Source organism: Propithecus coquereli, unplaced genomic scaffold (assembly GCF_000956105.1).
Source record: "Propithecus coquereli isolate 6110/MARCELLA unplaced genomic scaffold, Pcoq_1.0 Scaffold926, whole genome shotgun sequence".
Lineage (NCBI taxonomy): Eukaryota > Metazoa > Chordata > Mammalia > Primates > Indriidae > Propithecus > Propithecus coquereli.
Window position 1 is genome coordinate 122685 of NW_012155574.1, and position 27277 is coordinate 149961.

The 27277-nt window shown below is 56.2% G+C and overlaps 1 protein-coding gene across 1 annotated transcript in view; it reads left to right on the forward strand.

Annotated features, from left to right (window-relative positions):
- The window catches only part of WNT7A (wingless-type MMTV integration site family, member 7A), a 106706-nt gene that overhangs the window by 17900 nt on the left and 61529 nt on the right, over positions 1 to 27277 (forward strand). Inside the window, exon 3 of the mRNA XM_012664856.1 lies at positions 5360 to 5631. Coding sequence (XP_012520310.1) covers positions 5360 to 5631 — 272 coding nt within the window. The remainder of the gene's footprint in view (positions 1 to 5359; positions 5632 to 27277) is intronic.

Here is a 27277-nt window from a genome sequence, read left to right on the forward strand (position 1 = left end):
CTTTTCTACTTTCTGTCTACCAAGAAACCATGTTCTTGGCTTAGCAAGCCCTCCAATTTGAATGGATCTGATAAGTTATTTATTGGTAAGTTTTATCTGGTAGCAACTGAATGTTGTCTCTTGACATAAATAAGTGAATTTTGACAAGAGCTGATGCCTGAAGCCAGAGGACTCTCTCACTGTGGGACTTCCAGTGCACTGGTGGGCCAGGAAGTACCTGGGATGGGGCTGAGGAAGGACACTGCCCAACCTGGGTCTTGAATTCAGTTCTGGCTGGTTCTCAGGTGGCTGACCTCAGTGCATCACTTTAACTCTCAGAGCCTTCCTTTCCTCAGCTGTAAAATTGTGGAGAATGGTGTCTACCATTGGGGATTGTTGCAAAATACTGCACCGTGAGCCAAGCATGAGCCTGGCACATAGTAGGTGCTCAACAAATGTTCCCTTCTCACCACCTTTTCCACCCTCCCCTGAAAAAATCTCCAAGCCTCTGGCTAACTCTGTGCTGACAGCCTGGAGACATATTGTCCTATCGAATGCCCAGAAGATGGGCCATCAGGGGCCAGAGGTCGTCATGCCTGCCTGGTCAGATCTTCTCTGAGCCTCAGTTTCTTCATCTGCAAAATGAGGATGCAGTAATTACCTCCCTTGAGGGGTTGTTGTCCTCTTCTAAAGTGCTCAGCACAGAGCCTGGCAAGTAATAAGCACGCAGTCAAGGCTATGTGCTTGTTGGCCACTGTTCGGAGCTTTCTTTCATTTATTTATTCATTCCACAGATGTTTATTAAGTAGTTACTATGTGCCAGGCCCTGCAGCCACAGCAAGGAACATGGCGAAGTGCTTGCCTTCAAGCAAATGATGCTGTTGAGGGGCAGCAGGGATGGGTGATGGGGCTGGCACAGGGAACAGGCAATAAGCAGGTAGGTGAGTCTAGAGTGACAGGTAGCAGCTGGGTGTGGTGGCACATGCCTGTGGTCCCACCTACTCGGGAGGCTGAGGCAGGAGGACCTCTTGAGCCCAAGAGTTCGAGGCTGCAGTGAGCTATGGTGACACCACTGCACTGCAGCCTGGGCAACATAGCGAGATTCTGTTCCTGAAAATATAATAACAATGGCAGGTGGCAGTAAGGGCTTTGGAGAAGACTAATGGGGAGATTCCTCCCTGTCCCTCCCAACTGTGCCTGTAATTTCATCAATTATAATAATCATAATATGCACTACCACATATTTCAGCACCATGTAGGTGCCAGGTGATGTCTACTTCTTTCTGTTGGGAAGGTACTGTTAACAGATGAGGAAATGGAGGCTCAGAGAGGTTAAGTGACTTGCACGAGGTCACGCAGCTCCCAGCAGGGTCGAAATTGAGGCTCAGGCCTGGCGCATCCCTTACACATTACGGAGGGCATTGGAGGCAGTGGGAGCAAGACAGACACGGTCCCCATCACCTTGTGAACGTGAAGTTTGGCTGCGCAGACAGACACGGGAACAGCCCCACACACTTGCCTCTGCCTGAGGCTGCCTTGTCCTTTGCAACATCGCAGAGTATATGGAGCGTCATGGATGAGGCTGGAATGGGACTCAGTGACAGTCGTAACAATAGCAGCAGCAGCAGCAGCAGCAGCAGCAGCGGCGACGGCTGGTGTTCACTGAGCACTTACTACATCCAGGCGCCTGCCCAGCACCCACCCCTCTTTCTGACTCGGATGCGCAGGCACTGCTCTGCGCCCATTTCACAGAAGCAGCGACAAGGCCCAAAGAGGCTCACGGGCCCCACGTCAGAGACAGGCCAGCGGTGCCCAGGGCGGTTTCCTCAGGGGTCAGGGAGGGGCGAGGATCGGACAGTCCCACCCCGATGTTGCCGGGCAGGGCCGGTGTCAGAGTTAACGGCACGGTCGACGGAAACTCTTCAGAGTCCCAAAGGGCTGGACTTGACCCGCCGAGCCTGCGTCCCTGAGGGCCCTGAAGCCAAGAACGGCGGCCCCTCGCTCTTGTCGGCCCCTTGGCTGCAGCCTTCTCTTCCCGGGGGCGGCGGGTGCTGAGGGGAGGGCCAGCGCAGCAGGGAGGGGGGCCGCGGCACTCAATGAGACGTCGTGTCGCGGCGGGGAGGGGGTGCCACCTGGAACTCGGGGGAGTTAAATGCGTCCCAGGGTGCAACTGCCCTTCCCCCACTGTGGGGGTGGATGGGATTGGTGGGTGGGCTGGGAACAGGTCTGCAGTTGGTCGTCTGGTCCTCACCATCTGCATCGTCACGGACTGTTCAAGGGACTCAGAGAGACCTGGGGTCGGTCACCTGCCTGGAGGTAGAGCAGGGGGCACACTAAACCATTACAAGGAGTGTTGGGCTGGCAGCCCCCCACCCTGTCCCCGGCCCCGCCCCCAGGAAGCACAAGCCAGACCCCCGTCCCTGCTCCCCTGCTCACCCGTTCTCGGTCTGATACAGCGGACACAGTAGCTTTTCAGCTGCCGCAGCCTGCCAGTGGTCACTGCCCGCTGTACCTCGGAGCCATTCCATCCCTGGGTCCGTGTGGGGTGTCGAGAGGCCACGTCTGCAGCTCAGTTCTGTGTCCTGGGCAAGTCAGACCTTTCTCTTGGCTTCAGTTTCTTCAACTGTCAGTGAGGATGAATGAAGACCTCTACTTGCCTCTGAGCCCTCTCATAAGAAACTGTTACTACTGTCATCAATTATTAATGAAAAATTATAAAACTCTAGTATTTGGGGCCACTTTCTCATGCCAAGCTCTAAGTGGTTTACCACTGTTAATTTTTTCTAGTCCTCTCAACCACCCTAATAAAGTGGGTACTGTTGTCACCTCATTTTACAGTGGAGGAACTGAAGCACGGAGAGGTTAGGCGACTCACCCAAGGTCACACAGCTGGAAAGCAGTGGAACAGAGACTTCCCCCTGCTTTCTAGCTGGTTGTTCTTTTTGCCGACATCCTTGAGGATCTGATCTTGACGTTGGCTGTCTCCCCTGGTGTTTTGTTTTCTTGTGCGGTGGATGCTCCGGCACGTGAGCTGGTGCCCGGGGTGGGGAGCCTTTCTCTTTGCTGCTCTGGGGTCTCGGAATCACTAGACTGGGGTGAGGCTTCCCGCTTGCCTGGAGCCCTTGGAGCATGCAGGGGGGTAAACTCGAGCCTCCAATCTGCGCAAAGGCTGGAGCGTGGCTGCCGATTTCCAGGAGATCCTGGATCCCCCCGGCAGCCCCCAGCTCCTGCTCTGGCTGAGACAGACCTGCTTGCTTGTTGTCTGGCTTTGCTGGGAGGGTGGGGGTGCGGATTCTTCTCATCTGCCCTTTCCTCGGGGTCTTTCCACCAAGTTCTATCTCTTTTCCAGTGTCTTGCCTCAGCGGGGCGCAAGGCCTGGTGTCCTGTCCCCCCATGGCTTTAATTTGAAAGCTCCCTCCTTTGCAGAGCCCAGCAGCACAAGGACGGCCACATTCCGTCCCTCCTTGCCCTGCCGTCGGTTCTGTCTGCAACATGTGGCCTCGACAGGTTCCCTTGTGCTCCTGTGGCTCCGCCCAGCGTGGATGGATCTCGCACAGCGTATCTCCATTTCACATAGTGAAAGCATTGTTGGGTTCTACAGCCAGACCAGAAGTCGTGCCTGTGCCCGGGCCCTGCATGGATCCCCGTCCCTGCTCTGTGCCAGGCCCTCTGATGGGCACGTGGTACTCAGAGGGGTTTCCTTGTACCAAGGGGATGATAAATGCAGAGAGTTGGGAACCCAGCAGATGCCCAAATAACGGAATAATCCCCTTTCTGAGTCCCCAAAGTTGAGGTGCAGTTGAGGGGAGAGGGCAGCGGTGGTGGCATCCCCTTGGTGCCCACTCCTGTGCTTGATGCGCCAGGCTCTGGACAGCACACTTCCACATTGTGTACGCCCTTCTCCCGCGCCTTCTTGCCAGCTCCCGCAGGCACGTTTCATAAACGAGGAGACTGAGGCTCCGAGTAGGGAAAGATCTCACCCAAGTCAGTGTCAGCAAGAGATGCAGCTGGGATTTGAGCCCAGGCGTCTGGCTCCGGTGTCCGTGTGAGCAGGGCCGCCGTGGTGGGCTGGCAGGGAAGGCCAGAGTGAAGCCGCCCCGGCGCAGGGAAGACGACCAGCCCAGCAAGTGGATGGGCCCACGTCCTGCAAGGTTGGGGGGCAGCGATGGGGCGGGGACACAGGTTATTTGAGTCTTAGCAGCCTGGGAGGGAGGCCAGGAGTGGATGAGGAGGTGGGTGGGGAAATGATCTACCTGAGTGTGGGTCAGAGTGACCTGGGGCTTGGGTAACTTGGAGGTCACCTCGTCCACCCAATCCACTGCTTCAGCCATCTCATCCCAGCACCCCGAAACACCTTCTCGGTGTGTCTGTGGACTCGGGGGCCTCTTCCTCCAGGTGCCTTCCCCGAAACCTGCCCTGGCTGTGGGAGCTACCCGCCCAGCGCTCACTCTGGCCTCATACCATGCACAGGGCTTCCCACAGATTGTCTTGGCCAGGCTTCACCCTGGGAAGCAGACACTGCTCTCGAACCCATTTTGCAGGTGGGGAGACTGAGGCCCAGAGAGGCTGAGAGGCTAAGGGGATGGGTGGCAGCACCGACTTTGCATGAGTAACTCCCACTCAGGGTTCTGCCTCTTGTACCCCAGCTGCTTAGGACCCCTCGTCTCCCCTGGGGATGCTCACAGTCCAGTGAGGGGGCCGCAGAAGAAGGGAGAGGATGGACGTCTAAAGTAGCAGGTGACACACAGCAGCAATAACAGTGAGCGTGGGAACAAGAGCTACAGTGTCAGGCAGTGCCGTGAGCCGAGCATGGGGCTGAATACTTTGCACAAACGCTTGTCTTTCTCCATGATTGCCAGGAGGAAGGTACTACTGGTATGTCCCCATTTTACAACCGAGGAGACTGAGGCTCAGGGAGGAGTAGTGCTTGGCCAAAAGTTACAGAGCCCAGGATTTCAACTCAGGCCTTCTGGCTCCAGAGCAAGTCTGTAGGTGTCCAAGCGACGCTGCTTTAAGATGCTGTGCTTTGTGCCCGTGTACAAGTCACATGGTCCTTTTGAGTGTGCTCTGGAGTTGGGGGTGAGTGGTCACTGACTGGCGGTCCCTCCATCTGGTCTTCTGGAGCCTGGGCAACCAGCCCACGTGCCTTCCTCCTCCACTGCCCAGCCGACTCCCCAGGGGACTGGGCTTGAATGGGGGTGTGCGCCATGGGGCGCTCAGGTCTTCACCCCAGGAGGGAGCTCTGTTGGAGGCTAGGAATGGGGGCCCAGTCAAGCCCTGGGGAGCCATTGCGTTGACCTCAGCCACCCTTGGCAGACAGGCCCAGCCTCCTCGCAGATGCCCAGGGCCTGACCCAGCCTTTCCTCTTTCCTCCTCACAGGTAGCCGGGAGGCTGCCTTCACCTACGCCATCATTGCCGCCGGCGTGGCCCACGCTATCACAGCTGCCTGTACCCAGGGTAACCTCAGCGACTGTGGCTGCGACAAGGAGAAGCAAGGCCAGTACCACCGGGACGAGGGCTGGAAGTGGGGTGGCTGCTCTGCCGACATCCGCTACGGCATCGGCTTCGCCAAGGTCTTTGTGGATGCCCGGGAGATCAAGCAGAATGCTCGGACGCTCATGAACTTACACAATAACGAGGCGGGCCGAAAGGTAGGCAGCCAGGGAGGGCAGCCGGGCGGCTCTTGCAGGGATGCTGCGGCCCGCCGCTGTGTCGGCTCCGGCGCGGGGCGGCTGGCGATGAGCCACAGGGCTCTGCCCTCAGCCTCACTCTGCCTGGCTCTGGCGTCGTGCTCCAGGCCAGGGCCATGTCTGCTTGTCGCTTTCTGGGGAGGCTGGAGAGCTGAGTCCCCACTAGGACAAACCGATGTTGCTCCGCAAGACAGCAACAGGAACAGGTGTGAACCCGTATACTCGGGAGGGGCCGAGCAGGCCGTGCTCCAGCTTCCCCTCCCGCCCCCCTCTTCTCAGGCTTCTGGCCACATCCTGTGTGTCAGAGCCTCCCGGCTGACCATGGAGAGTCACACAGGAGAGTCGCTCACCTGGCCTGCCTGTCCAGTCCCAGGGCAGGGAGTTCCTGCCCAGGGTGGCACCTCCCTGCAGGTTCTCAGCAGCTCCTTCCTCTGTTTCTGTGGTCACATCACCCTCAGGTCACAGGTCACAGACTCCCTCCTGCCCTCAAAGTTCTCAGTCCCTGGAGGCAGAAGGGAAGAAGACAAGTGGCTTTCTTCTCTCAGCCTCAGTTTCCTCATCCGTGGCTACCTGGGCGGGCTGTGGGGAGAATGAAAGGAGAGAGTGCCAGGTGGCTTGTGATAAGTCAGCTTCCAGGTGGATGAGGCGGGACAGTGTTCTGTAAGCCACTCGGCTACACCTGGTGTGGGGCTTGTGGTTGCTGCTTAGTCATGTTCCCAGGAGCCTGTGGGTGATGCAGACACCAGGAGCTGTCAGACGTCATTGGACCAACCTCAGTGGACTTCCTGGAGGAAGTGGGCCCCAAAAGATGAGTGAGGTGTGGCAGGCAGAGGAGAGAGGTGAAGGCAATTCTGGTCTGGGGGCTGGAGTGGACGAAGGCCCAGAGGTGGGGCACGGGACCAGGTCAAGGGCCCACACTGGCTGGTCTCGGGGTCCCTGGCAGGGTAACCACAGCTGGGGTGGCCTTGCAGGTGACACAAAGAGTGAGAGCCTTGTGCTGTCCCCAGATTGTCCTCTGCCTTCTCCTTACCATCCAAGTTTCAGCCATGATGTCCCCTACTCAGAGAAGCTTCCCTTTCCCTTCCTTCCTAGACCTTGCTCGGAGGGTGCCTTGTTCCACAGCCTTCTCCTCCCTCTCGACTGAAAGCTTGCTGAGGACAGGGACCCTGGTGTCCCAGTCCCAGCTGCGCTCTAGAGCAGCCCACGTTAGCCACTGCATATACATGGACGGGGTGAGCCGATGAAGGCCTGCGGTCCCTGGGGAGCCACTGGTGGTTCTGGAGCAGGCGAGGGGCAGAGGTCATAGAGACAGACCCTTGGGAGGCAGAGGGAGGCCCTGAGCGGGGTCAGCAGAGGGGTCTGGGCAGAGAGCAGGCTGGACTGGGCCGGTGTTTGTGAGCAGACAGTTCTCCAGCTCGGGGAGAGCCAGCAGACGGACATACGTTCCCCTGCCTGCCCAGCTCCCCTCTGGTTACGGAGGACCCACGGGGTGGCTTCTGCAAACGCACTGAGTTTTCCTGAGCCACGGGTGGGCCTGGGGACTCCTCAGTGCACCCAGGGAAGGCCGAACAGCCACCAGTGCGGCCCCCTTGTGTGATGGGGGCCGACGTGGCGCCCAGAGAGGGGAGCAGCTGGCACTCAGGGACTCAGGTCAGGGGCTGCACAGCTCAGCCAGCCTAGCCCAGGTGGCCAGGCCCTCCCTCCCTGCCGCACGGTGCCCCGAGGACCAGACACGGATCCGCTTAGGAAAGAGCAAAGACAGCCACCAGCTGCTGGGGGTTCCATCCCCGCTTCAGACCTCAGTTTCTGCATGTCACTTGGGACTATGACCCTGGCCTTGTTCTGGATCTCCAGGTGCCAGTCAGCTCCTGCAGTGTGACATTTATTTGGAGGCTCCATCCAGGAACCCCCCCAAAAATACCAGGCTGCCATGGGACTCCCCCACACGGAGATGGGGAAGCGACAGGAGAACGGACCAGCCCTGCGCTGCTCCTGCCGGGCGTCTTGGAAAGGCTCGCAGACGTGTTTACCACCCGCTCCTCACTCCTGCCATGCAGAGACAAGACTCGACCTGACCACAGGCTCTGGGGCTTGTTGGCAGCTGGTGCGAGAGAAAAGGGGGCAGGGAAGCCAGGGAGGGGTGCACCACGTGCCTCCTGCAGCCCCAATGAGGGACTGTCCCCAGGGTTGCAGGGGAGCCCGCCGCCCCACCTGGAAGATGAGGGAGAATAAACTCTTCGGGGGTGTCTCAGCCTCCCGGGTCTCCAGCTGGGGCCCCAGCCCAGGCACAGCCAGGCCCTGGCCAGCAGGTGTGGGCCCTGGGGCCGGGGAGGCAGGGGCATCACTGTGGCAGGCCAGGCTTTCCCAGACTCTCCTTGTCCCCTGCAGGGGCGAACGGTGAAATGGTCAGGTTAGAAGAGAGCGGTGCAGGGTGCAAACATCTTTTGGAGAGGTGATTTTGGAATTATGGTTTCCCCGACTGGCATTTTAAGGCCAAAATACTTCTGGGTTGAAATCACAGAGTGGTCAGGCCATGCTAGTTTCATGTCGCAGAATGTAGGCTGGGAGTCGTAGCATCCTCGGTGAGGCGGGAGAGCGGCACGCGTTGAAACACTCGGATGGCAGAATCTTGGTGGCGTTGAGTCAGTTCTTTCCAGGCTTTCACGCAGTGGGGAGAGGAACGACCCACGGTTCTGCCCTCAAGACTAGACGCTCAGCCTAGTGAGAGAGTCAGGCTGGAGCAGCGTAGGTTGCGATTCAGGCGACACCGTGCAGGAGAAATGCAACCCAGAAGGAGCAGAGAAGAGGTCAGAGGAAGAGTGGTTTCCTCCCCGAGAAGTGCGAAGACTGCTAAGGGGAAGAAGGGACCTCTCAGCAGGGCTTTGAAGGATGAGCAGGAGTCCTCCAGACGGCCAGGGCAGCGAGAAGGAAGAGGGCAGTCTGGGCAGACGCAGACGTGGACCAAAACACAAAGTGCTCACACAGCACGGTGTGGGACCCATATGGCCGGGGGTGGGGGCTGAGGGCGATGAGGCTGCAGAGAGGGCAAGGCCTTGAGTGCCAGGCCAGGAGCAAGACTTCCTCTTACGCCAAGGCGCCCAGAGGGGGCTTTGGTGAGGAGTGTGCGGGCAGGTTCTGGGCCTGTCTGGGACAGAGCGGAGGATAGCATGAAGGAGCCATGGCCATGATTGGTCCCTAAACCCCACGGGGGCCTGGGGTGGGGTGTGTGGGGAAGGCAGTTTAGGAAGCAGAACAGACAGGACCCGTCGTGGGGTGTGTTCGGGGTAGAAGGGGGTCCCCCTCACTGGGATGGGGACCTGGGGCAGAGGAAATCAGTTTTAGGGGAGACGATTAGGGTACTTTGGGGCATGAGAGTGGGAGATCCTGCGGGCCACAGGCGGCGATGCCCAGGGCCGCTGGTACCTGAACCTTCCCAGCAGCCACCTGCGGGAGGTGGTAACGGAAGCCCTGGCGTTTGTAGGATGCCCGGCAGGAGGAGTAAGGTGGGAAAGCAGGAGAGCCAGAGCCACAGCCTGGCACGTGGGCACCGGCGCAGGAGGGCGGTGGGAAGGGACGAGCAGTCAGGGAGGCGGGAAGAGAAGCAGGAGCACCCGGCCTGCTGGCACATTTGTGAGCGCATGTAAAGTGTCCCCTGTGGGCTGCAGAGAAGCCCAGGCCGTCCTCTGAGTCAGCCTCTGCCATTTCCTAGCTCTGGAACCCTGGGCAAGGGACAGGCACCTCCGAGCCCCATGACGACATTGTACCTGGCCGTGTGGGCCGTTGAGGCCTCACTGTACACTGAGAGTGACGTGCACCAGGGACTGGGGGGCCTCGGGGGTGGCAGGAGCCCTCAGCAACCTTTCCTGAGAGTGTGGTGACGGAGCCCAGGACAGCCAGCCCTGGGGATGGGGGCCCGGACGGGGCCGGCCCCTGCTGGAATGTGCCGCTTGCTCCGAGGGAGGTGAGCTCAGGGGGATGGAATTCCACCGGAGTGAAAAGTCACCTCCCAGTCCCTGCCTAGCCTCTTGGGCACAGAGGGGTTTCAGCCTTGTCCCTTCCTGTCCTGCCCCATCTGGTCCGGGTGCTCCTGGGCGCTGGATTTCCACCGCTGCCCTGGCCGCAGGCAGGCCTGGGAGTCAGGGCACAGCGGGGACCAGCCCCTGGCAGCTGGGGCGGGGCCCAGATAAGGCTTGTTCAGCTATGCTGCTCTGCTGTCCCGAGGGCCACTCGCATATTTGACCAGATAGAGTGGTCATTGGTGGCATGTCGAGGGCCCGAGGAACCAGGCCCCGCCCCACCTGAAGCCAGTTGCTCAGGCCAGGTGGGGGAGGGGCATCCTCAGGCTGCTGTGCCCTCCGCTTCTACCCCACATCTGGGCACGGGTCTGGGTTCTCACCTCTGCAAATGGAAAGGCCTGCAGCCAGCACTTGGGAGACTTGGACCTGGGGTGGCCTTGGGCAAATGTCCCTTCAAGGCTTTGATTTCTTCCATGGCCAGAGGGGGGAAGGGCATAGGTTCCTTCCTTTTGGTCTCAGAAGGGTCTCCCAGGTCTGATATATGTGTGGGGGGGACACAGGGTCCTTAGGGCCACTGGTCATCAACCTTGTCTCCAGCTACCCTGCCCTGCTCACTACCCTCCAGCCACACACTCCTGGAGTTGCCAAGCCTGTTGCCACCTCAAGGCCTTTACACATGCTCCTTCATGTGTTTGGATGCCAGCCCCTCAGATCTTTGCATAGCCAGCTCCTCCTGCTCCTTCAGGTCTCCACTCGGATGTCGTCCTCTCAGGCCCTCCCTGACTTCCCTCCCCAACATCTGCCTCATCTCTCTCTGCACCACCCTGCTGTACTTTCCATGAGAAATGCCCCACGAAATGATCTCATTTGCGCAGCTTTCTCTGTCTTCACTGCTGGTCAACTCCCACTGCAAAGTCAGCACCACAAGGGAGATTCACAGCTGTATCTCCTGTGCCTAGAACAGTGCCTGGCACATAGTAAGTGCTCACAAAATATTTGTTTAGTGAATGAATGAAATGACAGTGTCTGCTCTTTTTGGGTGGGATTTTCCACAAGCAGGGTTGCCAGATATAATACAGGACTCCCAGGTAAATTTGACTTTGAGATAAACAACAAATAATTTTTATTATCAGTATGTCCCAAATATTGCATGGGACATACTTACACTAAAAAATTGATTGCTTATCTTAAAGTCAGCTTTAATTATTAATAGGTTTCTTTTCTTTTTTAATTGAACTTACATTGAGATAATCGTAGATTCACATGCAGTTTGAAGAATACAGAAAGCTCCTGTGTACCCTTTGTTCAGTTTTCTCTGACGGTAACACTTGGCAAGGCTGGAGGACAGTATCACAGTGAGGTGCTGATGCTGCCCAGTCAGGACACAGATCCCACAAGCACGCCCACGTTGCCCTTCTATAGCCGTGTCCGCCTCCGTCCCTCACCACCCCTGCTAGCCCTAGCAACCGCTACTCCGTTCTCCATTTGTGTAATTTCATCATGTTAAGAATGGTACATAAACAGAATCATACACCATGTAACCTTTTGAGATTAGCTTCTTTTCACTTGGCATAATTCCCTCAAGATTTATCCAAGTTGTGGTGTGTATCAAGTTTGTTCCTTTTTATTACTGAGGAATATTCCACGGTATAGATGTACCAGTTTCTTTGGCCATTCACCTGTCGAAGGATATTTGGTTGTTTGAAGGCTTTGGCTAGTGCAAATAAAGCTGCTATGAACATTTGTGCGCAGGTTTTTCTGTGAACATAACGTTCTCTTTCTCTAGGACAAATGTCCAACAGCGCAAATGTCTGTGGCGGCTGCATGTTTAGGTTTCTAGCAAAATGCCAAACTGTTTCCCAGAGTGGCTGCGTGCGCCATTTTGCATTTCTACCAGCAATGCATGGGCCATGCAGTCTCTCCATAGCCTCGCCAGCACTTGATGCTATCACTATTTTTTTAAACATTTTTGCCATTCTGATAGGGGTGTCTTATATCTCATTGTGGTTTTATTTAGCATTTCCTGAATGGCTGAAGATGTTGAACATCTTTTCTTGTGCTTATCTGCCATCTGTATGTCCTCCCTGGAGTAATGTCTGTTAGTGAATTTTGCCCATTTTCTAATGATTTTCTTTTTTACTGTTGAGTTTTGACGTTTCTTTATATATTCTAGATGCTAGTCTTTTCTCAGACACATGGTTTGCAAATATCTTTTGTAGTCTGTTGTTTGTCTTTTTATCATTTTCATAGGGTCTTTCACAGAGCAAAAGTTTTTAACTTTGATAAGGTCCAATTTATCAATTTTTACTTTTATGGATAGTGCCTTTGGTGTTGTCTAAGAACTCTTTGCTCAGCCCTAGATCCCATTTTCCCTCTGTTTTTTAGTAAAAGTTTTACATTTTGCATTCAAATCTGTGATTTTTTTTTTTTTTTTTTTTTGGAAATAGAGTTTCCACTCTATCGCCTGTCTAGAGTACAGTGGCATGATCATAGCTCACAGCAACCTCAAACTCCTCGGCTCAAGAGATCTTCCTGCCTCAGCCTCCCAAGTAACTGGGACTACAGGCATGCGCCACTGTGCCCAGTTAATTGTTTCCATTTTTAGTAGAGAGGGGGTCTCACTCTTGCTCAGGCGGATCTTGAACTCCTGACTTCAAGCGATCCTCCTGCCACAGCCTCCTAGAGCGCTAGGATAACAGGCGTGAGCCACCGCACCCAGCCGCGATCTGGTTTTTTTAATTAATTAATTAATTATTTCAAATAATAACAAAAGTTTCTTTCTTTCTCAAAATTTATTTTACAATGTTATTTGTTTTTAGCAGTGGTAAAACATATTTAACATAAACTCTGCCAAATTAGCCATTTGTGGTGGCAGTTCACTGCTGTTAAGTGCATTCATGTTGTTGTGCAACCATCCCCACCATCCGTCTCCAGAACCTTTTCATCTTCCAAAACTGAAACTCTGTTCCCAGTAAACACTAATTCTCCATGTTCCCTTCTCCAGGCCCCTGGCACCCCCCATTCTACTCTCTGTCTCTGCGAAAGTAACTGCTCTGGGCCCCCATATGAGGGGACTCTCCCAGTATCTGTCCTTTTGTATTTGGTTATTTCAGTAGCACCCGCTCCACAGGGCTCCGTGATCCACTTTGATTGACCTTTGCATAAGGCCCGAGCTGAAATCCAGGTTCATTTTTGACCGATTTACGTGCTGAATCCGCCCACCGTCCCCAGCCTCCACCGCCCTGGTGAGGAGCGTGGCCTCCGGGCAGGCCGAGGAGAACCGCGGAGCTGGGGCGGAGCTGGAGGCGCCCTGCCTTGGCCCAGTTCATCCACAGGAGACTGAGGCCCAGACTCAGAGGGCCTCACCAAGGCCACACACGCCAAGAGGGTGGGGAAGGGGGTTTGCACCAGGGCCCGGCTCCCCGCTCAGACCTCCCTCCCGCTCCCTGTGGCTGCTGTGGCCGGTGGAGCTGGGCTGGATGGGGCCTGAGATGGGGGCCAGGAGGTCTGCGGGGGGCTTGGGGGGAAGCCCAGCGGGATGACCAGGCCCGGTGTGTGGGCCCAGAGGAAGGAGCGGACGCCACTGAGGACGGGTAAGAGGGGGACCAGGCCAGGCTGGGGTGGAGGATGCCCACAAGGCCTGAGGTTTTTCCAGTTTTCTTCGATGACACAGCAAGGGCGGAGCCCAGCCGGGTCTTGTCAGTGATGCCACGGTGATAGCAGTGGACGGTGCCCAGGAAGGGAGGGGACAAGATGAGAGAGGCCTTGGGATGGGAGCAGAAGCAGGGCAGGGCAGCCCCTCCCACGGAGACAGGAAATGTCTGTGGTCCCAGCTCCATGGGGCCTGGTTTCTAGAACCACAATTTGTTCTGGGCTGCTAAGAACACCCCCCCACACACAGCCCAGAACGGACATGGGCAGCCTGGGGCAGGTGCAGAGGAGGCGGCAGGGCACACCGGCCTGGGAGGGGCTCAGGTGGCTCAGCCTGGAGTGGGGCAGCCTCAGGGAGCTGTCACTGTCCCCCAGGCCCTAAGGACTTGGGGAGGGGCTATGGTTGAGAGGGGAGCAGGCTGGACAGGAACCCAGGAGAAGGAAGAACATGGAGAAAAGTAGGTTTCGGCTCAAGTAAGGAAGAGCTTGCTCCCGGGAGGTGGGATAAGGTCCCCGTCAGAGGAGGACGTGCAGATAGAGGGCAGGTGCTCTTGTGCTGGGGGAATGGAGACACCATTCTGACATTAGCACTTGAAATGCATGTGCTAATTAAATCCCCACAGTAGTCCTACCAGGTGAGCATTCTCCGCTCTCCCCATTTTACACAAGGGAAATGGAGGCACAGAGAGGCTATGAAAGTTGTCCAAGACCACACAGCTGGCAGGTGCTGCCCTGGGATCGGAACCCACGCAGCCTGGCTCTAGACTCAGTACTTAACCACTGAACCATCCTTCCAGCCCCAGGAGTCTTGCACTCAGATGCCTCTATCCTCCCAGTCTCCCTGACCTCCTGTGATTGCAAGATGTTATCCTAAGATTCTCGGGTCCTCTGATTTGGGGAACTCTGACAGTGCAGTCCTCAACGCCCAAAAGGCCCCAGTCTCTGGTCACTCGGGCATTGCAGGTTATCCAGGCACTGTGTGTCCTCTTCTACTCTGGTCACTGTGGCCTTGGAATGGTCCATGGGCCACCATCTGCTGCCTGGGACAGGACATTCCAGGGCCAGGAGGGAATGTGCTGTATAGAGAGGGGAATCTGTGCGTTGTCCCCCCAGCAGGTGAGGGCCCTGGGCTGCCACAATAGGTCAGGGTGAGACCAGACAAGGACACGCCCGGATAGGGGCAGGCCCGAGAGTGCTCATGCCTGGTGTGGATGTCATCATAGCTCAGTGCAGCCTCAAGTTCCTGGGTGCAAGCGATCCTCCCAGCTCAGCCTCCCGAAGTGCTGGGACGACAGGTGTGAGCCGCCGTGCCCACTCTCCATGTTTTGATGGAGTTTCTGGGCTTGCTCAGCCTGGTGGGGGAGCCTGGGGCACTGTATCCTCTCCCCTGTGAATCCTCCTCATCCTTCCAGGCAGTCGGGAGACTCACCTTGGCATCTCCCAGAGCCCAGCCCAGAGCCCAGCCCAGAGCCTGGCATACCCTTGGTGACACAGTGGTGCAAATGCAAGGGTAGTGTCTGAAAACAGCCATCCAGGACAGCACCTGTCCTCCACCTTCTCAGTCCCGGCGTGCACATGGGTGGGGCGGGACGATGATGCCAGCTCTGGCGTGTGAGGTGGGCTCTGGAGCCCACTCCTGGCACTGCTGCTTCCTAGGCTGTGTGATCATGGGAATATTACTTTGCCTCTCTGTGCCTCGGTTTCTCCACCTTTAAAACAGAGACAAAAATAGCTCCACAGAGTATTGTGGGGAGCACATGATTAAATGAATTTAAAATGCTTATAGCTGCGCCGTCCAATATGGTCACCACAAGCCACATGCGGCTATTTAAATTTGAATGGATTTCAGATAAGTAAGATCGACAATTCAGTTCTGCAGTCCACGTTTCCAGTGCTCAGTAGACATGTGTGGCTCCTCACTCCCACAGCAACAGCCCCGTGGTGGCAGGAAGGCCTGTTGGACAGCGCTGAGGCTCAGAGGGTGGGGACAGTGAGGACTCAGACGTCGGCGTTATCCCTGAGGGACCCACAAAGGTCTCGGCAGCAGTGGGAGCCAATCCTGCCCCTCCCTGGGCTCTGGCACCCAAGCAGGTCTCAGATCCTCGCCATCTGATTTCCCCTGGAAGGAACACCCAGTGTGGCTGCTGGCCCTGCCTCCGGGGGCTCATGCGAAACCCACCTGAGGGGGGCAGGGGGCAGCACGGCGAGGCCCTGAGAGCCTCCCAAGTGTGGCAAAGTCGGGCCTCAGTTACACCACGGTGAGATCAAGTCAAAAGGCACCCACCGGGGACAACTGCCGCCTTTGTCCTCGGGAGGGTCCGGGACTCCTGGGTGTTATCAAATCTGCCAGGATGAGCAGGGGGGAGCCCTGTGATGGGGGAGGGACAGAGGAAGGAGGACAGAGTCCTAGAGGGAAGGAGGGTGGCCAGGTGATCTGGAGGAAGTGGCAACAGGAGCCAGCAGCCGTCACTTTCCCTAATCCTGAACACTTGCATGTCCTTTGCAGAGTAATCCAGGTGCAATCGTGTCCCTAAAAAGGACTTCTTGCCTGACAAAGGGGCTTCTTTAAATCATCCCCTTCAGTGTGTCCTGGAGCCACAGCTGGCCAGGCCTGCTCACAGTGCGGTGCGCGCGCTGTCCCAGGCAGGGCGCCGGGTGCTCTCCGGAGCTTCATCCATTGCATTTGCCCCAATCCTTGGGGGCCTTGTCAACTGATTTCACAGATGGGCAGTGAGGTCCAGGCAGTGACTTGGGCAGCCTCCTGGGCTCCTGGGCAGGAGAGCTGGGCAGTCCCAGGGCTCTTGTGACCTCAGGGCCTCCCCAGGACATGGCAGGGAGGGGGCAGACCCCGACAGCTGGGCATGGCAGGTGCAAGGCCAGCACTCAGCCGTGTGCCCCGCTCTTGACACTCCATGTGAGAACCCCATTCCAAGTGCTCTCCATTAATGATCTCACAGGAAATGGCCTGTTGCTATTCCCATTTAACAGAGGAGGAAAACTGAGGTGTGGAGCGGTTAAGTGGGGTGCTTGCGGTTGCCCAGGTAAAGGCATCCGAGCCAGGCTTCCCTCCCAGCCATCTCACCTCTGCAACCCAAGCTCTGCCTGTCATCTGAGCAGCCTGTTCTTAGCCCTCAACTGTGTACCTGTGTGTGTGTGTGTGTGTGTGTGTGTGTGTGTGTGTACTTTTGGACCTGGAAGGACTGGGAGTATTTCGAAATAATAATGATTCTAACATGACATTTGTAAAACACTTTATAACTTGAAAGACCTTTCATTACCGCTTTTGCTTGGCCAAGGCCCAACCTGTCCTCCAGGTGGGTGGTGACACTGTGCCCATCTTGCAGGTGAGGCGGCTGAGGCTCTGGCTGGGTCCCACTCAAGCCACTGGGAAGGTGGCTTTGCAGGGAGTCCCTCTCCCTGTGCTGGACGGCAGGCAGGTCAGGGGCTCCCGGCCAGATCATGCTGGGAAGGGGGAATGTCGTGGGCACAGAGAGCGCTTCGTCACATACCCTGACTGTGCAGCTATTTGCTGTGTGCCCATGGGCAGTCACTTCTCTCTGAGCCTCAGTTTCCTCCTTGGAAAAAAGGCAACGAGAACTTGACTTCTCAGAGCTGTTGTGCAGCTTAGATGAGACAAGGACCGAGAGTGTTTCTTCCTGTGTTCTCACGCATGACGAGCGCTGGGAAGACAGCAGTGCTAGTATGAATATTATTAGTAGTAGCAGCCATTTTAAAGCCACAACCAAGTTTTAATCCCTACATTCTAGTCCTAGGATCCTTCTAGCTCTGAAACTCCATTTTCTCCATGTACTGGCCACATAGCAAGCTAGAAGGACTTGGGGAGACAGAGCTGTCTAGGTGGTCATTGAGATTTGTCACTTCACTGAACAGAGAGGGCCACAGGGGACCACGCTGGTCCTCCTCTGAAACAGGTAATGTCCATCTGGGCCTCTCAGTCACCTCTGAGCAGCCACCTCCAGAGAGGACCCTTCCCTTGTCCTTTCCAGCCCCACACCACATGTCCCCAAGTGCACACCACAGCCCACGACCTTTAAAGCTGTCCTTAAAGTCCAGGCTCCTGCCCGGACCTGCTGCCCCCGCCTACCTGCTACAGGGTCTGCTGGCCCAAGAAACTCACCCAGCCCAACCTACCTCCCGATCCGTCCCCCACAAACTCACCCCTGCCTTCATCTCCCTCCCCTGCTTCAGTAATAGAGGCTCCATCCTTCCAGTTGTGTAGGTCAAAACCTTGGCCTTGGCCTTTCTCCTTTTTTCACACCCCACATCCAATAGGTCAGTTCTAGCTACGTCTATCTGCATCTGCCCCTTCTGCAAGCTGCACACCAAATCCCAGGGTTTCAGCCACCATCCTCTCTTCCCTGCAGTGGTACAACCACCCGCTGACCCGGGTCCCATCCACCAGCATCCTTTCCCTGCAGTAGCGCAGCAGCCTCTGGACTTGGCCCCCTGCAGTCTTTCCAAATTTAACTTCCCTCTTATACCCCTCTGCTCATAACCTCACAGTGGCTCCCATTTCACTCAGAGTAAAACCCAAGTGGCCAATAGGCCCCTGCGTGACCTGGGTCCCCGTGCCCCTTCTTTGCCTTCGCTCACTGTCCCACCCACACGGGCCTCCTCACTCTTCTTCACACACACCGGCTACCTCCCTGCCTCAGGGCCTTTGCACTTGCCGTCCCCTCTGCCTGGATGCTCTCCTCACAGACCTTCACCACTCACCTCCTCATGTCTGTGCTCAAACGTCACCTCTCAAGGAGGCCTTTCCCGACCACCCCATTTGAAGCTGCCCTCCCACCTGTCTCACCACTTCCTGTTGCTGCCCATGTTTTATTTTTCTACGTAGCACTCGTGACCACCTGACATACCATTGGTAGTTTGCCAAGTCATCCCGGCGAGGCTGGGAAGTCAGTGCTTGCTGTGCAAGGCCTCCTGCAGGACAGCGCAGGCTCGGACAGAAGCTTCCTTCCCACTTTCTTAACTCTGTTCTGATGGGTAGCAGTGAAGGAATATTTTATTTTAAAGCCTGTATGTAGCTTTTGTCTTACTCCAGGCACTATTCTAAGTACTTCATATATATTGATTCATAAGATTCTCAGGAGAACACAATGAGGCCAGCACTTTATGTCCCTTGTACAAACGAGGAAACTGAGGCACAGAGAGGCTCAGTGACTCGCCCAAGGTCACACAGCTAATACGTAGAGAGCCAGGCTATGAATCCAGGCGGTCTGGCTCCAAGAGTCTGCATACCTGCTATCCTTCCTGTCTTTTGTGCATTCATTCACTCATTCACTCATTAAATGTTTATAGTGTCTTCTTTGTGTCAGATGCAAGATTTTAGAGACCAACACCTGACCAAGAAATGGCATCACGGCAGCCTAGGAGGAAATGCTGAAGTAAATAGGGAAAGGGAGAGACAAACTCATTCAGCAGACAGTTGCTGACACCTACTATGTGTCAGCTCTGTTGTAGGCATGGGAATCAGAGATAAATAAGACACGGTTTCTGCTTGTGAGGGGCTCACGTTCTGATAATGGAGGGAGAAGAGTGAATCACTGTAGGTAAACATGACATGAACTGGACTTGGTAGAGCACAGTGTAGGGACTGTGGGCCCCAGAATAGGAGGTCTAAGAATTGGGGGGTTGGTTTGGATGCCTGGATGGCTGAGTGGTAGGACGGATGGGCGGATATGTGGATGGGTGGGTGCTGGATAGATATGGAAGTATAGACAAGTAGTATTTTGAAGGATGGTTGAATGAATGGTTACAGTGATGGATAGATGGACAGATGGATGGATGGACTGATGGTTAGATGAACAGATATTAGCAGCTGTTTGGATGGATGCTTGGCTAGTTGGATGGATTGATGAACGGATGGATGGATGGATGGATGAATAGTTATTTGGAAGGATGGTTGGGTGAATAGATGAGTGAAAAGCTGAGGTCATTTCTAGAAAGTTGGACATTTTCCCAGTGAGATCACCACACCAGCTCAAAGAAAGGGTTGGAAATCCATGCATTCATTCATTCAACAAATATTTATTAAGCACCTACTTATGTGTCTGTACTGTTTTTAGCTCTGGGATTAGACACGGTACTTGCCTTTATGCAGCTGACATTCCAGGGGAAGGCAGATGACAAATAATAGAATGTATGTAGAATCTATTGTCCTAGAGTAATAAATGCTAGGATGAAAAAATAAAGCAAGATGAGAGGGCAGAGACAACAGGAGGAGGCATTTTATTTTGGGTGGTCAGGAGAGGCCTGTCTGAGAAGGTGAGTGGTGAACAGGCAGTGAGGAAGTGACCATCTGGGGAACTGCATTTGAGTCGAAGGGAATAGCTAGTTCGAGAACCAGAAGGCAAAGAGACCAGTGCGGCTCTCAGGGAGGAGACGAGGTCACAGACAGGAGTGCTGGGGATTGGGGAGTTTGGGTTTGGCTGTGTCCCGCACACTGATGGAGGACATTGAACCTGGGCTGAGCTGCCTTTGGAAAGGCACCACCTCCCTGTACCCCCTCGATGGGGCTGTTTTCCTGGCCCTGATCCGTCCTGGCTGCTTCACAGCTGGGAGGCTGTCAGCATTTGATTACAGCTCCCAGCTCTCCATGGCTGTAAACAACTCAACCATAACACGGGCGCTGGGCAACATGGGGCACCTCTGAGTGATTTACTTGCTCACCGTTTCCATGTTTAGTGCCATTGGTGCTCGCCGGCCAAGTTTTCAGAGAAAAAGGAGGAGGAATTGAGGGGCAGGGAGTTGGTTAAATTTTGTGTTTTGTTTTTGGTTTTAAACACACAGACCTATTTGTCAGTTGTTTTCTGAGAGTGTTTTCTGGACCTTAAAAGGTTCCGGGGCAGCTGGCGGTGTATTCTGTGACAGTGCTGACTCCTAAGCAAGAGAGCCTAACCCCTTGCAAAGCTGCCCTCTTCTCTTTACAGTGTGTGGCTGCTTCCTGGTGAGAGAGCTGGGTTTAAAGGACACCCCAGGCAGAGTGTGTGACTAAGGGACAAAGTTATCAATTACTTAATATTTCACATGATATGGGTGGAGCTTCAGGCCAGGTGTTCCCACCCCCTCTGCCTGAAGATGGGACCCCCTGTGAGACCTCCAGCCAAGGGCTCTGCAGGGCTCCTCAGACTTTAGTGTGCACATGAGTCACGTGGGGACCAGGTGGAAATGCAGCTTCCGATTCCGCGTGTGGGGCCCGGGTAGCACCTGAGATTCTGCATTTCCAGTCCGTTCCCAGGTGATGTGGATGCTGCTGCTCCGGGAACCAACTGAAATGTTACGTAATACAAGCCACACATGTAACATAACATTTCATAGTTGTCACATCAAAAAAGTAAAAAGAAATGACGTTAAATTTAATAAGATATTTTATTTAATCTAATTTATGCCAAATAGTATCATTTCAATATGTAATCAATATAAAATACTGAGATATTTTACATTTCTTTTGTGTAATAAGTCTTTGAAATCTGGTGTTTTACACTTACAGCACATTGCAGTTCAGATTAGCGACATTTCAAGCCGTCATGTGGCCGGTGGCTCCCAGTTTGGAAGGCACAGATCTACATCTGGCTTGAATACATCTGGTGCTAGGGAGCTCACTCCCTTCTGGGAAGTCCACTCCATAGCTGCATGATCTGAGTTGGGAGTTGACCGTAGGACTAGCTGGGGAGACCCAGCTTCACTCTCTGGGTCCCCAGGCCAATTGGCTTTCTCTGTGAGTCCGGCACCTCACATCCTCTGCCTCAGGTAGCCCCACAGCAGCCCTGAGATGGTTTCTGTGGTTGTTCTCAGTCTCCGCTTTCCTTGTTAAAGAACCTGGCTCAGCGACGCTGACTGATGTCCCCAGGGAGACTCAGCCAGGAGGTGGCAGAGCTGGGACTTCAAGTCAGGACTTTGAAACCTCTTCTCCCTCTGCTGTTAGAGGCTCTGGTTCCTTCAGTGTGACCTGGTTTCAGAGGACCTTCCGGGTCCACTCACGTTCCTGCAGACACACTGGCTGGCCTGGACGGTGCTAACGGAACCTCAGGAATGGCAGGAAGGCGGGCATCAGTAGCTGCACAGCTGAGACAAAAAGCCAAGTCCCTCTGAGCCCTGGGTCTCAGCTCCTGCAGCAGCTCCTTGTAGCTCAGAGCACCAAGGAATCAGTTATTACTCAACCATGACCCCAACACCCCCCCCAGGGGAGAGGCCCCACCGCATCCCCGGCTAGAAACTGAAGAGGAATAGAGATAACCAGGGTGTTTTTCCCAGTTGCCCTGCTGGAAAAACCTCAACTCCATCAGGGGCTGGAAAAGAGTACTCAGGAGGTGTCCTCCTTGCACTTATGTCCCAGGGCTGGCTGTGGGGCAGCATGGAACCTTAGTTCAGGCCAGTCCAACCTCCTGGATACCAACTTCTGCACTCTGGACACGCCACAAAGAGGGAGGCTCGGGGAGCTCCTGTCTTGGGATGAGAGGTTCTGAGGGCTTCGTTGGTAGCTGGCCACCAAGGTGGGGCCCTGCCAGGGTCCTAGCAGTTCAGCTGGGGGTGCTCAGGGCACAGAGGGTGTTCAGCCAGTCATGACCAGCTCCTGCGTCCTTCCTTCATGTTCCAGAGTGTCCCGCGTGTGTCCTTCCTCCACAGCCCCTTCCTGGGCGCTTCAGAATGTATCCTCTGCGGACTAAGTCAGGGCCTCTTCTGCGAGAACCCACCATGATGGAATGGCCATCGAGACTCCTGAGCAAGGGTGAATTCACTCATTCATTCACTCACTCATTCATTCATTCATTTGGCACATGCTTGCTGAGAGTCTCCTGAGAGGCAGGCTGCTTCTAGATGCCTGTGAACGAGATAGATGAGAGCTTTGCATCCCTGAAGCCGACATCAGGTGCAGAGGGGAGCGGCAAGTCTGTCGTCCAAAAGCTCCCCCGTGGCTGGGAGGAGGTAAAACAGGGTGGTGTGGGAGGGGCCGGCATGGGGCACAGTGGAGTGGCGGGCCCAGGGTTGCTTTGAGTCGCTGAGCTGGAGCTGAGGACTGGAGAAAGGGTGTCACAGGCAGAGGGAACAGCAGCTGCAGAGGCCCTGGGGCCAGAACAGGCTTGGCATGGTCCAGGAATGTAAGTGTTCCCAGAGAGTTTTTGGCAGCTCTGAGAGGCAGTGGGTGCCCTGGGGCCCAGGGGACAGGGCGGAGGTTGGTATCCTCATCAGAGGCTGCCACTTGGCCTCAGATAACTGCCTCCAAGGGGCCCCCATTATTGCCCTGCAGCGTGTGGGCTCCAGCCAGGAGGAGCAAGACCTCAGGCCCTCAGTGCACAGTCTCCTGGCAAGCCCATCCAGGGCTCCCTGCAGGCCCCAGCTTGCCTTCCTTTCCCACCCGGGCCTGTCACTGGTGCACCAAACTTCTCTCCTGCACCTCCGCCCACTCCCTTTTTTCCCCAGCCCCAGGGCTTTTGTCCAGGCACTACTGCTACTGGTGATACCCTTCCCCTGCTTTTCCAGTGGCAAACTCCTCTTCATCTTTCAAAACCCATAGGCCACCTCCTCCAGTCTCAGAAGAGCACCGCTTGCTCATGGCAGTACACACTGGCCCTTATTTGGGCTCTGTCTCCCTGCAGGAAGACTCTTATTGGCCTGGTTGTCTCCCTAACTACCTGGGTGTTTCCTGGGGACAGAGACCCTGTCTGACCACCCTCCCCTAACCAGCTCCCAGCACAGGCCCTGGCAGTGGGGAAGTCCCACTGGAGGCTCTGGAATAACAGAGTGGATGGAGGACGTTACCAGGGCTTTCTACCCCGGCCACATGTCAGAACCACCCATAGAGCTTGTAAAAATGTCAGCTGCCTGGCCACACCCTACAGCCTCAAAGAAATCGTAATCTCCGGGGCTAAGGCCCAGGCAGCAGCAAATTCTGAAAGCCCTGATTCTGCAGGTGATTGTGAAGTGAGCCAGGGGAGATGGGCAGTGCTGGCCGGGTGTGTCTGGAGGGCGGGGTCGAGCCCTGCACACCCAACGAGGGCCAGACTGCGGGAGCAGCCGTGCCTGGCGGGCACGGTGGGCCCAAGCTCCTAGGGACACTCGTTAGCTTTTTTTTTTTTATAGCAGCTTTATTGAGATATCATTCCCATGCCATACAATCCACCCATTCAAAGTGTACAATTCAGTGGTTTTTAATATATTCAGAGTTGGCAACCATTGCCACAATAGATTTAAAACTTTCCAGCACCCCAAAAAGAAATGCCATAGGCATTAGCAGTCACTCCTCATTCCCTCTTTCCCCCAGTCCCTGGCAACCACTAATCTGCTTTCTGCCTCTATGGATTTGCCTGTTCTAGACACTTCATATAAATGGAGTCACGCGGTACGCGGCCCTCGTGCCCGGCTCCCTTCACTGAGCACCGCGCTCCCCAGGGCCGCCGTGCCGCGGCATGGCTCAGCGCCTCACTCTTGCTTACGGCTAAATACTACTCCGCTGTATGGCCAGGCCGCGTGGCATTTATCCAGCCAGCCAGCCATGGACGTTCGAGTCGTTTCGCCTCTTGGTTATGATGAATGATGCTGCTGGGAACACTCACAGGCACGTTTCCGTGTGGATGTGCGTTTCTGATCTGACTGCTGCGCCATTCTTGTGGTGAGGCCCCGCCCGTCTATGAAGTCCACCACCTTCAGGGTTGGCCCTGAAAGATCCCAGCTGGGCAGCATATGCTGCCCAGCCAGCGTGCCCTGGCTCCCCTGACTCTGGGTCCCCACGGTGCTGGCCAGAGCCATGCAGGTCAGAGGCGCTGGGGACACTGGCTTGGCCCTCGTCCGCTGGGCAGTCTGTAGCTGATGCGCCACCCAGGGGGAGCACAGGGGCCTTGCCCGGTGAGGTGGCTGGGCAGTGTCCTGGTTTCTGCGAGCTTCCTGCTCCCTCTCTCCAGCTCTGCCTGGCTGGGCTTCCACCTTAGGTCTCCCCGCCTCTGCTCAGGCCTCTTGTCTGTCCTTGGTGTGGATGCCTGAGGGAGCTTCTCAAATGGCCTTGGACACATGCCCCTTTCTCCCAAGTGAGAGCCATCGGGACACAGCCCTGACTGTCCTCCAGCCTGGCCCACACCCTTCTTCCAGTTTCTTGGCCTATCCCTGTTCCCTTCTGCACTCGACCTTTGCCCTTGTGTTCCCTCTGCCTGGGCTCCTCCTCCATGTCCCATCCTCAGCTCGAGGGGGTCCCTTCCTCCCCTCCTCGCTCCAGCTGGGTTCCCTGGCTGCTGCCCTCAGTCATTCATTCGGCAGGCAGTGGCTGAGCCCCAGCTATGTTCCCGGCACCGTCTAGGTGCCAGACACAGCAGTGGACAGACAGGTCCCCACCTCTGGGCTGCCACATTCTAGTGGAGACATGATAAACCCGACTCACGGAACGTGTGCTATGTCAGACGCTGCCACATGTGAGGGAGCAAAACAACCCAGGGCAGGTGTGAGGAGGGCAGGGTCAGGAAAGTGTCATTGCAAAGGTGAGACTTGAGGGAAGGCTGGAAGGAACGAGAGAGCGAGCCACACATGGAGAGTTGGGGAGAGCTCTCCAGGCAGAGGGATGACAGGTGCAAAGGCCCTGAGGCAGGAGCATGAGCCAGTGGGACACCTGGGGACAGATGGAGAGACAAAGGCATGATGAGCCCCTGCACCCAACCCCCAGATTCGACCACCCAGCCTTTGGCCCACAGTCCTCAGCAATCGTTTCTGTGACCCCAGCTCCCCACGGCAGGAATGGCTTAGGGCAAATCCCAGACATCAGGCTGCTTCACCCACACACTCTTCCCTGTGTGTCCCTAATCGCTGAGGACCTTTAGAAACACAACTATGGTGCCATCATCACCCGAGCAAAGCGAACAGTTGCTAGATTCCATGTCACACCTCATCTGATTTGGATTTCTCCGATTGTTTGAAAAATATTTTCCAGTCGGGTTGTGGGAGGGGAAGTGCAGGGGGCTGTGGCCACGGGAGGGGCAGGGTCTCACTTTCCGTTAGAGCCACCACCGCTGGAGGCTGGGTTGGCCTCGTGCTGGTGTGGCAGTTGGCTGTGCGGCCACTTCCCCCTCCGCGTGTGAGCTCCCAGGGAGCAGGGGACTTGGCTCCTTCCGCCACCTGGCCACCAGCCTCCGGGCCCGGCCCAGGGCAGGGATTAAATTAACATGGGTGGAAAGACGAATGAGTGAATGAATGAATGAGTGGATGAATGCCAAGGCCAGTCCGTGGTGCCCCAGGACTGGGACGGACACGTGGGTTGGACGTCTCTGTGGCCCTCCAGCCAGTTTCCCCACCCCTCGTGCCGTAATTGGGGTCACCTTTCTGCCTCACTCCAGGCCATGGTTCCTAGTCCCCACCTAACCTGGACTCCAGGGCAGACCCCCAGGGGCAGCCCCTGCCCCTGAACGGGCCCAACCGCCTCCAGGGGTGGGAGCTTGGCAGTGGAGGCCACCAGAGTGTGTCTGGAAAGAGAGGCAGGGGCCAGAGGTGGCACCATCCCTCCTCTGAAATGGGCTTGCTGCTCTAGAAGCCCATGATGGCAGGGCCGTGTCAGCCCTGGTTTCCAGGGGAGCACAGCTGCGGCCCGGCCCAGGGCCCCGCCCTCCAGCCTCTGGGCACCCTTCACGTTTGAGAGCGTGTGCGTGTGTGAGCACGGGAGGGGTGTGGGTGGCAGCGTGTGGGGAAGGGCCGTGCGGGCACGCGCTGTGTGGGGTGAATGGCATGGGGGCCGCGGGGGAGGTGAGCGGGGAGGTTGCGTGTGTGTGAGCACGTGCAGGCCACACAGGTGCGCTGGGAGGAGGTGGGGGCCTAGAGACAGTCTGGGGCTGAGGGGCCATTTGTCCGCCAGATGCAGGTTCCAACAAGACCCCAAGTCCGGGCGGAGGCCAGTTCACAGAGGGCTTCGAGAGTGTGGCCACGGAATCTGGGCTTTAGCCCCAGGGCAACAGGGAGCAGTCGTAACCCCACAGCCTGATTTCGGAAGCCCCGTCGAGATCAGGAAACTTCTCTCTGGTGTGGTTGAAGCCCCTTCTCCTGCACCTCCCCGCGCAGTCAGGGCTACCGGATCACGTTCCAGCGGCCCTGCTCTGTGGAATGCGGCTCTCCCCTGCCATCCCCACCTGAGTCAGACGGGAATGTTTGCTTGAGTCAGTGCGTCTAGTATGACTTAAAGAATGCACCAAAAAGAAAATACTCCAAATGTTTACAGAAAAAAAAGCTATTTTTTCCCTCTTTCATCTGGGTTGCCCAAAGGAACACAGCTGCAGCTTTCAGCTCATGATGGATCAACACATGGAGGGGGGAGGAGGGAGAAGAGGAGCCTGAGGAGGAGGAAGAGGAAGAGGAGGAGGAGGAGTGGGAAGAAGGGGGGAGGAGGAGGTGGCAGCAGCTCTGGCTGGGAGCCTGCGGCTTCCCTCCCGGCGGGGGCACCACGCCCAGCGTCTCCCGGGCGGCTCCAAGGCTCCTGCCCACTGAGTTCCACGGTGTTCTAGCTCAGGTTCCTTGAACAGAAACCCTGACGTGGAGATCTGCGAGCAGGGCGTGTCCCGGGCAGGGCTCTGGCCAGACACACCTGCCAGGAGGCGAGGAAGGCAGCGAGGAAGGCAGCCCTGGGCATGGAGGGAAGTCGGCCTGTGATGCTGCAGCAACAGCTGGTCCCACGAGAAAGCCGAGAAAGCCGGAGCGTGCGCCGGGGAGGCCCAGAGATGGCCTTTGGAACCGGCTCCCTCCAGCCGGGCAGGGGCACAACCTTGCTGGGGCAGCAGTCCCTGGGGAGCTCGGGAGTGAGTGCCGGGCGCTGAAGGAGGCGTCTCGGCAGCACACTGGAGCACCCGCTCCACAGACCAGCCCAGCTGACCGTGGCCTGAGCGGGCACAGCCCTCCCGTCCTACTCACCTTCCTTCTGTTCAGCTGCACCATGGAGCCCTAGAGTGAGA